This window comes from Rhipicephalus microplus, chromosome X, assembly GCF_043290135.1.
Source record: "Rhipicephalus microplus isolate Deutch F79 chromosome X, USDA_Rmic, whole genome shotgun sequence".
Classification (NCBI taxonomy): domain Eukaryota; kingdom Metazoa; phylum Arthropoda; class Arachnida; order Ixodida; family Ixodidae; genus Rhipicephalus; species Rhipicephalus microplus.
Genome location: NC_134710.1, coordinates 170,378,448 through 170,391,209, shown reverse-complemented (window position 1 = coordinate 170,391,209; position 12,762 = coordinate 170,378,448). Strand labels below are relative to the sequence as shown.

The following is a 12,762-nucleotide window of genomic DNA, read 5'->3' as shown; positions in this document are numbered from 1 at the left end:
AATCCCACATATCAGTCAATCAATCATTTAAATTCTTCAAGATAGTTTTCTTGTGCACCAATACACTGAGTGCAATGCAATTCCTACGTTATAAAAAAGCTTCCTAAAAGTCGGTTGCTGTGGCCACTCTCAGACCCTCTGCGACAGCCTATTGGATGGCAAGAACACTGTCGAAACAGTGACATGTCTTCTCTTGATATTTGGGAAAAAGTAAAGTCTACCGAGGTCACATCAGGACTGTGTTAGGGCTGCATCAGCAATCCTGATTCAATTCTGAAGAGTTTCTCTTCTCTATGTCACATTCAAGGTTCTCAATCATTCTCTTCACAACATAGTGTCTTTTAACGTGATGAGCTTCTTGATTCAGGATCAACATGAATTTCTCTTTGGTCACTCAACTACCAAAAGTCTTGCTATTTTCACAACTAAGATCTTCTTACTTGTACACAAAGAAGTTGTGTAGACATCATCTGCCTCAACCTTAGCAAGGCTTTCCACGTAGTCAGCCGCTCAATGCTTAGGGTTGAACTTATGCTCTTTCACAAATGACTCTTCAATTGTCAATCCTCCCCATTCCAATCTTTGTCAAATGTCTTCTTCGTACAAAGCAACTAGTAGATCTAGATCTCTCAAGGGTCACTATTAGGCCTGTTCCTCTTATTAATTTTTATAAATTATGTTTCTTTCACTTTGTGTAATTCTTTCCTTCTATGTGCTAATAATGTAAAGATATTTAAAGAAAGTTTTCATACAGTTGCTGACTGCCACATTCTACAGTCACAATTAGATTTTTTTAATGGTGCAAGAATATGGACCTTTCCTTTTCAGTCATCCTCAGATTTTTACCTTCACCCTATCGCAAAAGGGGAATCAAATACACAGGAGATTGAATTTGGTCTCCTATGATAATGTGTAAGCTACATGCTCTAACCACTACACTGCCACTCTTAATAATTTGTTCGAAATTTTGTGTTTCATGCAGGCTCTAAAAATGGTAGTATCTATACATGGTGCTCACAAAGCAGCATGGGTATTGTTTTTGTACTCCTTAAATTCTGCATTTTTATGTAAGGTTTGTGAGATCAATGACCATGATGTTCTCTTTGATACAGCCATACACTTTTCTACTTACTCTAAGTGCACTATTATGCAAAGTCCTCGCTCTCTCGCCTCCATTTGCACTCTGTCGAGAGCGTTCAGTTCTGCCGGCACTACACAACAATTTGCCGTCGTCTCCCCTAATCTGAATGGGCATTAGTTATCTGGAATGGCATTTCTAAAGGCCATTTCATAACACTGGCAGGTTCAGAAAAAAATTTCTAAGTATACAATAATCATTAGGGGTGTGTAAATATGGAAATCGGCAAATATGAATGGCAAGAACTGCCTTCGAATATTGATCCAAATATCACTACAGGCCGGATTTTAGGCAAATGCCTATCTTGTTTCTTGTGATTCTGTTTTGTCACTTTTAAATATGAGCATGAATTTAAGTATGTATCATTAGAGACCGGATTTTAGGCAAATGCCTGTTTTGTTGCTTGTGCTTCTGTTGTGTCACTTTTAAATATGAGCATGAATTAGAGTCTAAGAAGGGTTTTTATAATGCTTTTATGGTGCCTACAAGTGCTTTTAAATGCCTATTTTCAAAATCGAGACCTGTAAGAGCTTTATTTAGTTTCAAGTTTTGCCTCCAGGTGCAGTTTGTTCCCGTTATTCATGTAACGATGCAACATTGACTGTTCAGAACTCCAAGGGGTTCAACTTAGGCCTCTAGTTCAACTATCTCCCGAAAACAACTGCTAGCAGCAGTGAAATGGGACATACCAGTGCACAAACATGATCACACTGACATAGGGGAGAGTAAAAGAAAAAAAAAAGAAAGAAAAATGTGATGTGCACTTATTTTTTTAGCTTGTAAATTTTTTAAAAGAATTCACCTTCAGCGTAGGAATCGGCTGTAGATGATTTCACCGGGCCAGTAGAAGGCGTCTCTTTCTTCTGGTATTTTAGTTGTCTGACTATCTGTTCCTTCTTTGGTTTACGAAAAACACCGAAGTTTAAAAATATTTTTCTCAAAAGACCATTTTAAATTTTGTTTTTGTTTTTTTATATATCCCTCTAACTCAAGTCAAGGACCTCATCTACCACTCTGCGTAAAAAAAAATTATTATTTTGGTTGTTAACAAGTTTTAACGCATCACATGTCAGTCTTGCAGCTGCACCGTTTGTTTGGGTCTAAAATTTGGGTATAAGTTGTTCGTAGAAATTGTGCGCAATTTAATCATAAAAAAGCAACTCCACGACAGCAAATGCATATCCAGTTTGCATGGTATAGCAAGCTTGGTCTTGGGATCAGCTGCTCGATGCTGTAGGCATTTACATTACATAAGCGCTGCTTTGGTCGCGGACAAGCTCCGCGTGATAATGACAACTGCCCTTGGAGGATGCATAACTGTGAATTGTGAGTGCTGTTAAGTGCAAGGGTCATATATACAATGAAATCTGTGCCAGGAAATGTCTCCAAATAAGAAAGAAGAGTGAGATGCTTGTTTCCTAGATTGTGCCTCTTTGCTTTTGAAGAAAGTAAAGTAGGGCACATGTGGTAAAGAGTGCAGGGCTATATCTCTGGGTGCAGGATTTCATAAATTTGGTATGAATTGTGCCAGACGTTAAAACAGATTTTGTGAAGACGCAGAGTATACTCTCCCGGGGTGAAATTTTGGCATTGCTTGAGGTGATGACTTCGATAATTAATGTATATCTTGTAGGTCTACAATGACTGATGACACCAAAAGTAGCACCAAGGAAAATAAGAATGACTTCATAAAGCCAAACATAATAAGCTTAGAAATCGTGAAGAAGTATGGCATGGTGTTAAATAATCAATTACTCTTATATGTCAGTGTTAAAAAACAATTCTCTGATTTCTTAACTAAAACATTTAGGATAAGAAAAGCTTCCCAAGGCATGGTTTTTTTTGTGAAGAAACAATGTCCTATTTAAAGGGTTAACCCATTAATTCTGAATTTTGCTCTGCTCCAAAGAATATTGAAATCTTTTATGTTTTTTTGAAGATGCATGTTTACTTGTAGGAGGGGATGCATTGGTCTCTGAAATGCCTTTTTTCACAGGTATATTCGCTAGATGAGGGACGCCTCCTGGTGAAATTGAAAGGGGTTATGAACCAGAAGATGGCATACTTTGGTTTGCACAGCCAGGACTACGTAGTGGCACTTTCCAGGAATCGTATGTACGTAAATATGCTCAACCTCAGCAGTGGAGACTTGGAGACTACCTTTAAAGTGGGAGAGGACAGGTGAGCTCCTGGAAATTTTCCAGTTTCCATTAAATGATGGGCAACTCCGCTTGTCAATTTTCATAAAATATATTCAGTGTTATGTGTAACCTGAACTTCTATGTACAGACAGTAATTTTAAAGGGACAGCACAGATAAATTACATTTTATGTCAGGTCATTGCTTGAGAACATCTATAACATTAAAAATATGTTCAACAGCAGTAATAGAGAAATTAATATAAATGTAAGTTACGATTTGTGCCATCACTGGGACATTTTGGTACTTTAGTCGGAGGATGTAAAAGAGACTCAGTACAATTGCTACAATTACTTTAACTATCCATGATAAAAAAAAAGAACATTGCAGTGCTTTACAAGAAAGAATAAAAGAGAACTTGAGCATATTAGTTTGATTTATTGTGCAAAGGAACTTCTGATATTACTCTTGGGAGCAGTGTGGCTGGCATAAAAGTTCTGTTTTAGGTGGGATTTGCTCTGCCACCGGACAGTGCTGGCTGTTGGGCAAGAAAGGGTGGGCCTAGCAAATCCCACATTTATTGCATGTGTGCTCTTATTTATACAGCTATGCAATTGCAGTTTGTTATGCATACATGTGCTTTAAAAACTCAGTTGAATATCATGTATGAAGTATATCAAATGATATATAATGCGGGAACCCAAACAGATTGCTCTTCCACAACACCACTATGCATTTTTTGGTAAATGGGCTGAAGCAGCAGAGAACATGCGGAGAAGTACCACCATGATATAGCAATGCAGATGTAGTAAACCTAATAGTAAATTAAATATACATTGCTTCACTGGTGAGAGGTACTGGGATCGTTACCCAGCACCTCCACCAGATGTCAAATGGTATTGACAGTGAAGCACGCAGAGCACAAGCTGGTGTAAATAAAAAAAATTTTAATTGGGTGAACTTGTGCCCACTAAAAGGTAATCCGAAAGTACACGCAGTGCAGTGATAGCGGTGAGCATAAATGTCGAGCGTCGATTATTCTACTCACCTGTAAAATGCGTTTGCTGCTATACATGCCTTATCGAACCTTCCAGCATCATTGCTAGTCCATGCGCTATCTCTAGAATAAACTAGGCTACTGTTGTCCTGTGTGCAGTTTTAACAGAACAATTTGAAACAACCTCAAAGCTTCCCAAACATTGTGGCAAGACCTGTGCCAAGCAGAGCAAACAGTTTTTCTAGGGGAAGCTCAATCACATCAAAGTAAACAAATAAAGGTGCGTGGCAGTATACAGAGCCCCTAGTTTGCCAATGTAGGGCCCTGCAATGATGCTTTATTAGTGTTGTAATTGCCATTGACGTAATTCCTTAGCATTGCTAACTTCGGTGTGTCAAGAGGCCACAAATCGGTTAAAGGCTATCATTTGGTTAAACCCTTTTTGCCTGATTTCCTGCAATGGTTAATGTGTTAGAGCCATCGGCTATCACTTTCTTCCCTGCCCTCTCTAATGACCCCAGATAGTTCATATATTGAAAGATTAAGTGAAGCCTGCCCACAGACTTTGCTACAGAAATGAGCTAGAATATTTCAGAAATTGTTGTGCTTAAGCAAATTGGCTGGGTGTAAATAATTAATTCAGACAAGGGTGTAGCTTACTGTGGTGTTGTCTAATAGCAATGTTTTCGGAAGCATGACAGTGGACAGGGGTTTTTTTAGCACACTCATGTACTGGCACTGGCATTTGGAAGACTGCAAATAGCATATAAATTGTGATGTGTATATGTTTTGCAAATCATGTGTCTAATAACAGCCAGAAAGGAAAGCAGGACTTCTATAAGACTGGCATTGCAGACTGTAAGATCAGGGAAAAAAAACAACGTGCCATAGTGATAAATTTTTTCTAGTGCCTTTCTAGCATCTTTCTAGCATCTTACTTTCTTTTCTTTCTTTTTTCATTTTTAGAAACTGTTTTCTAACGTACTTCAGTATTACTTCAGTAACATATCAACTATTCATGCTTAAATAATAGAAGCACTACGATGACAAGGACAAGAAAGTCGACAACACGAAAGGACAAGAAAGGCGACAACACGGGTGCTTACTCACAACTAAAAGCTTTATTGCTTGAAAAGAACAAGATATATTTACATACGACTCAACACCTGCACATGTGCACTGGACAAAGGAAAAACGACCGAAACCAGAAACTGAACACGCACACACCCCCTTCCCCCGTCAGCTACTTCCCCTCCTCAAGTAGTTTTACTTCTTTGGCTGAAATGTCAAAGATAGATGACTTATGCATAGGGACTCCCTAGGTTAAATGTGATAAGCTTCTGCCAGTTCCCAGATGGTGCAATCGTGGTGTTTGTATAAGATCTCTATCAGCGCAGTTTATATTTTTCTTTTGAAGTAATAAAGCTCTCAGTTGTGAGTGAGTGCTTATGTTGCCGCCCTTCTTGTCCTTGTCTTGGTAGCACTTCTATAGTTTGAGAATTAATGAGTTAATCAGTGCCAATTAGCTCGCACTTTTGTGTTGCTTCAATATCAACAATGTTTTACTGTTATACTGCTATTTTGATAAAATTAAGCTTTTGCTTTCTGTACTTTTTTAGTTTATTGATATTTTGTCATCTGTTTTTTTTTTTTTTTAATTTCCTTCATTTACAGGTTTCTCAACAGTCTTCTGGTCAGTGGCAATGGCAAAATATGTGTATGTGGGGATGAGACACAAAAGCCATTCCCATTACTAGTTTGGGACCTGGCCAACCGAAAGCTACTTTATGACCTTCGTATTCCACACCATGAATTCATTACTCGCCTTTCAGCCATATCTGGTGATGGACACTACGTTGTGTGTGTCTGCAGGGTTAGTACAAAATATTTTCAAATGCTTGACTCCTGATTGCTACTATGTTTTCATGCAGATTTACTAGTTGATGAGCAAGAAGCCACATCAGGATTAGGGGAATATCACAGAGCTCAAAAGGTTTAAAAGAAGGAGCATTGCTTGCCTGCTCAATGTAAAAAAAAACTAACAATCAGAATAAAGTTTACTAATGTTAAGAAAAAGTGCAGAGTTGGACACAGGAGGACATCCTAATGTCAGGGACTCTAAATAAGGCAGACCAGCTGCAGATGACATGTGTACCATGTTTGCAATTCTAATGTGAACTTTTTTTTAACCAAATCTAGTCCTCAAATTTATGTGCATGTTACAGTTGGGTTTAGAAGCGAAATTATCATTAAATCATAATGCCTAAAATTGCAGTCATATAAACGCATAAATGAAAGATTTTTTAAACATGAGTTTAAGACTATCTTGGATAAGTCTGTGGTCATGTAAAATATTTTACCATTCAGAGCTATGATCAGTTAGCCTGCTCAATGTTATACCAGGTGTTTCAGGAAATTTCTCAGAAATTCTCAAAAATCAGGAAAACATAATATTTGTTAGATTCCTTCATAATTACTTCTTTAGCTGCAGTCATCCTAAGATGGCTATAGACATCATTAGGGTCAGTAATTAAAAATATTAGTCATTTTATTAAGGAGAGTCTGGTGGTTATATCAAACGGGAAAATCAAAGTTCATGAGAAAAACCCATCGCAGCTTAGGGGTCTAGAAAAAGCAGCTTCTAGTAATTATCGTGATGCAATTAAATTCACCAAAATTCAACAGTGAAAGCAAAACCGAAGCATTGAAAAGTGCAACTAGTAGATAACCAGTACAAGTAGATGTCAGAGCAAGTAAATTCACTGTTCAATATAATGAATACTGAGGTGTAGTTCTTCGTTCATTGACGTGTATGTGTCATGCTTGCTATGATAGCAAACAAAGCCCACATACCCACACAGCGGCACAGTTAATAGTTGACGTAACAACACCCACGTATTGTGGACATTTTGGAAGGATATAGCAGTACTCTTCTGCATTTCGGTTTCCATTTCTGGACCAGGCACACTGTACCTGGCAAAACATGTCATGCGCCGCAGCTGAAGTTAGCAGCAATAATGTAAATAATCTCTTTGACAACAGCTCACGTGCTTTTTAGTCTGTGGTGCCAGTCCACAGCTGCAGAAAACTGCTTGCTCGTACCACATTCACAAAGAGCGGGCTCATCCATACAAATCACTGATAATATGGGAAAAAATTCCCGGATAGACGATCCTCTCAACCGTACAGAGCTCTGCAATGCGCTTGTCTGATAGACCACATCTTCTCTAAACTTTTATTGTTGGACTTTTACTATGTTTTTTTTTTGCATTGTAACAATTTTAAAAAAAGAATGAGGCAATGGTTTTTGATAGATTGTATCACAGCTTCCTAATCGAAATGCTCTTCACTGAATCTACTAATCGTGGTTATATGTTCAGTCAACATTTCTAGGCTATGTGTATATGTCTCTGCAAGATGTGTTGCAATGCATTGCCACATATTCAGTTATGATTCAATTCATTAACATAAGTAACGTCTTATGTCATGCCTTTCTGCACTAAATATGGCACCTACTTAATGGTCCTTGTCTCTGATACATGGTCACCGAAAGTGAAGTGCCGGTCGTCTGCATTCTAGTTTGGACTACGATTCAGTGCAACTCCTTCCAAGCAAGAATTCATTACTCCTTGTCATTAAAGGGGCTGTCACATCCTGCGTACAATATTCGTAAGGTAATATTTAAAAATTGCAAGGGTGCAGCTTGCATGAGATCTCCGTCTTTGAATTTTCACCATCATATATAGCTATATTTAATAAATGTCACATGGAGATCAAAATATGCCTCAGTGAAGCTTTTGATTTGTTATATCGTACATTTTGTCACTATTTTTCAGCTGCCGTGATATCTCGGCAAGTGCCATGGCTCCTTAGTTTCAAAGGGTTTCCAATTATGCCTGCATGAAACAGTGAAGAGACAGCTACAGAATTTCAAAGTGTACAAACTGTTGCATACAGAGGATTGCCAAAGTGCAAACCACCCCCTTCGTCCTTGCCGGTTTATACACAATACCCACTCTCTCTTCATCTTCTCTAATTCGTGGACATAGATGAGCAAAATATGTGCATTCTTTATGGTGGACCTTGAACACAGAACGTCAGTCTACCTCCTTTTCGAGATGGAATTATGTCGCTAGGACAAACCTCGAGTGATCACGTGGCTCGATTAGATGTTCAGAATGCTCATGTACAAAATTACGCAAGCAGATAGTTGGAAGAATATTGGATGAAGCGGCTTGCTCTTCTCCCACGCACCTGCAGTCTTTTTTTTCCACAGTTCCTTATGCACCTAACAGGGGCTAATGCAGTGCTGCATTTTATGGAGAGGTCTATCGCATTCACTGAACCATCATCTTTCAAACTGACCCGAGCCGTGACTATTTACAAGTGTATTTATCCTGAAGTGCACAGCATAGACCAAGATCGGGGACAGCACATGCGCCAGATAGGCCAGTCCGCTTTCTTGTCTTCCGCAGGCAGAATGTCTGTTTTGGACCCCGCTGCGGTGGTCTAGTGGCTAAGGTACTCTGCTACTGACCAGCAGGTTGCGGGATCGAATCCAGGCTGCAGAAGCTGCATTTTTAATGGCGGCGAAAGTACTGTAGGTCCGTGTGCTCAGATTTGGGTGCACGTTAAATAACCCCAGGTGGTCAAAATTTCCGGAGCGCTCCACTGCGGCGTCTTTCACAATCATATGGTGGTTTTGGGACATTAAACATCACATATCAATCATCGACTGCGCTAGCTTTGTAGCAATATTATGAATAAATGCGACTAACAACCACAATATCACAGGAAACTTTATTAGTTGCCAACTTCGCTGTTACAAACACAATGTTGCATGCATTACCAATGAGGACTTACACAATGCAAAACTAGTGTTCAGTTTTGCATCCTTGTGCATGTGAATTTTCTAATTTATACTTTACATTGCAGGAGCTGAGTGACAGTGCACCAAATTTCATCATTGTCTATGACCTGCAAAGTGGGACGTTATTCAAGAAATGGAAGCCTGAACGAAACAGTTGCAGCATTGCTATTTCTGCTCAAGGTGGCTGTGTTGTCAATGGCCTTGACAATTGTTTTGTCCTTGTATGGGACCTTGCTACAGGAGCAAGAAGGTAATGCAGCAGTGTGCGATATAAATATATTTCATGTTTGTACATTTTTTTTTCTCGAGTTCAACTTTTTCTTGCTGTCTGTACTGAAGTACAAAGCTGTCAATTTCTCAAGGGTATACAGTAAAAGCTCGTTAACTCAGACTTTGAAGTACCAGAAAAAAATGTTTTGAGTAGCCGAATGCTGAATTATCAAAAGTATTAAAGAAATTAAGCAAATTTTATTATGTCAATACATACTCATTTTCTTGACTAATGCGTAAGTCCAGCACTTAGTTTGCATAAGAACAGAGTAAAAACCACAATTTTCCTCATTCGCAACTTTGTTCCCAGTGGGACCACAGCTCAAGACCCCCGTCTTTTAGGCTGAAATGTATTCTGAACCCATTCCTTGTTGTGTAACATCACCATGCTCACGTGATATTTTTCGCCGGAAAAATAGTCGGCTACTAAATGTCTGTCCATCACAACGTAGGGAGTTTTATGCCAACCTGCAGGCTGCGACTGAATCTCATCACCTTCAACGGATTCTGCCATGTTTCCATTTTATCACATTGTGTGTTCATTGACCGAAGTCAAAATGAAATCACTGAGGGCAGTAGCTGCTGTGGACAAAACCCCGATTGCTAAAAACACAATCATAGCATTCGTGCAGCCATGACGTCTGGCTACTAGCGGTGCTGTCTGACGCTTCCATGTTTAATGCACATATATATACCCCATAAAGCAAACGGGGATTCGGTCACCACGGTAGCTCAGTTTTCAGATCATCAGACGCAATATTTGAAGGTTGCAGGTTCAGTCCCTGCCTGCGACAAGTAATCTTTTTGTCCACTTTTCTTTCTTCTCATTTACATTACATATGGTACTAATAACATCCCCTGTACTTTCCTTGGCATTATTGTCTATTTGTTCTCATTAATGCAGTTCGGAACATGCACGCGTGGCACAAGTTTAGAGTCAAAATGAAGGTGCTGAGCGGTGCATCAGTTGCTGAAGAAAACCTGGCTCGCTAATGCGCTGTCATGGATGGTGACTTCGCAGTAGGGAAGGCACGCAGTGAAAACAAAATGATTGCTTGTCACAGATTTGACTTCAGTCACTATTTATTCTGCTGGTGACTGCAAGGTTTCATGCTCGATACTGTGAGGGCCGTCTAGATTAACTGGGTTGCAGCCAAGTATGACCAAATTAATGTGCACATGCTTGCCGGGACCAGAGAGCACCCACAAATTATCCTATTCTGTGAATTGACGGGGGTCAAATTTACGAACTTCTACTCTATCAAGCTGGCTGTTAGGTTTATGTCGTCTACCTGTACCAAATGAAAAAATACCTCGAATGCTATGCTCTGCTCTTTGTTTTAACCAATCTAGTATAGTGAATTTTGCAATGTTCTGTGCTTTTCAAAAAATGCAGAAAACGTGTAAGTTTGTTTCATGATTCTCATTTTGGTGAACTGGACCAAATAACTAGTCCTACTTACTGGCAACTAATGATAATACAAGATGTACAACAAGCAGCTTAGTGGAGGGAATAGTAGGTGGGCGTAAGCGTCATGGAAACCTTACGGATATTGGTCGTGTCTATGTAGCTATGAAGGAGGCAGGACTTGCTGGTCGGAAAAATTATGATTGGATACTGACATTTCAAAATGTGCACTTCATTAAAAATATGCTGCTTTCTTACACTGTCAAAATAGTATTTCTAACTGATATTATAGCAAATATCGTTTTTTCGCATTAAAAGCTCGGGCCAGTGTTTATACACATCTCCCTTTATTTAGTTTTTGCACAGGTAGGACAGTGCTGTTCATGAGCATTGGTAGAATTTTGTCTTGGGGCGAGAAATCTATGTTGCATCACAGTGGGAAGTCAAGTGCCATTTTCGCTTCCCATTGCCAGTGCTTGTGATGCTGTTAGTTTGTTGTTTTTGGACACTAAACAACTATGAACCCAGCCATCATCGTCATCATCAGCCTGACTATGTCCACTGCAGGACAAAGGCCTCTCCCATGTTCCGCCAGATAACCCGGTCCTGTGTTTGCTGCTGCCAATTTATACCCTCAAACTTCTTAATCTCATCTGCCCACCTAACCTTCTGTCTCCGCCTAACCCGCTTGCCTTCTCTGGGAATCCAGTTAGTTACCCTTAATGACCAGCGGTTATCCTGTCTACGTGCTACATGCCCGGCCCATGTCCATTTCCTCTTCTTGATTTCAACTATGATATCCTTAACCCTCGTTTGTTCCCCAATCCACTCTGCTCTCTTCTTGTCTCTTTATTATTATTTATTTATTTACATTACCCTCAGGGCCCATAAAAGCATTACAGAGGGGGTGAGTAATATTACAAAAATGCAGCAATAACAGAACAGGTTACACCTACCATTTTTTTCTATTGCTCGCTGTGTCGTCCTCAATTTAAGCTGAACCTTCTTTGTAACTCGCCAGGTTTCTGCTCCGTAGCTAAGTACCGGCAAGACACAGCTGTTATATACCTTCCTCTTGAGGGACAGTGGCAATCTACCTGTCATAATTTGAGAGTACTTGCCAAATGTGCTCCACCCCATTCTTATTCTTCTAGTTACTTCAGTCTCGTGGTTCGGCTCCGCGGTTATTACCTGCCCTAAGTAGACATAGTCTTTTACAACTTGAAGTGCACTATTACCTATCTCAAACGCTGCTCTCTTTCGAAATTGTTGTACATTACTTTTGTTTTCTACAAATTAATTTTAAGACCCACCTTTCTGCTCTACTTGTCCAACTCCGTAATCATGAGTTGCAATTTATCCCCTGAGTTACTCAGTAATGCAATGTCATCAGCGAAGCGCAGGTTACTAAGGTACTCTCCATTAACTCTTATCTCTAACTGTTCCTATTCTAGGCTTCTGAAAACCTCCTGTAAGCACGCGGTAAATAGCATTGGGGAGATTGTGTCCCCCTGCCTTACACCCTTCTTGATTGATATTCTGTTGCTTTCTTTATGAAGCGCTATGGTAGCAGTTGATCCCCTGTAGATTTCTTCCAGCATGTTTATATATCCTTCATCGACGCCCTGATTACGCAGTGTCTGCATGACGGCTGATATTTCTACTGAATCAAATGCCTTCTCGTAATCTATGAAGGCCATGTATAGTGGTTGGCCATATTCTGAGCATTTCTCTATTACCTGATTGATAGTATGAATGTGGTAGATTGTTGAGTAGCCTGTTCAAAATCCTGCTTGTTCCTTTGGTTGATTGAATTCTAATGCTTTCTTTACTCTGTTAGCAATTATCTTTGTAAATAGTTTGTATGCTGCAGAGAGCAAGCTGATCGGCCTATAATTCTTCAAGTCCTTGTCATCTCCTTCCTTATGTAATGAGATGAT

The 12,762-nt window shown here is 39.5% G+C and overlaps 1 protein-coding gene across 2 annotated transcripts in view; it reads left to right on the top strand.

The window, feature by feature from the left end:
- The window catches only part of LOC119177184 (NACHT domain- and WD repeat-containing protein 1), an 89,737-nt gene that overhangs the window by 53,758 nt on the left and 23,217 nt on the right, over positions 1-12,762 (top strand). For both annotated transcript variants that reach the window (XM_037428591.2, XM_037428590.2), the window contains exons 11-13: positions 3,135-3,319; positions 5,949-6,147; positions 9,210-9,394. In XM_037428591.2, coding sequence (XP_037284488.2) covers positions 3,135-3,319; positions 5,949-6,147; positions 9,210-9,394 — 569 coding nt within the window. The remainder of the gene's footprint in view (positions 1-3,134; positions 3,320-5,948; positions 6,148-9,209; positions 9,395-12,762) is intronic.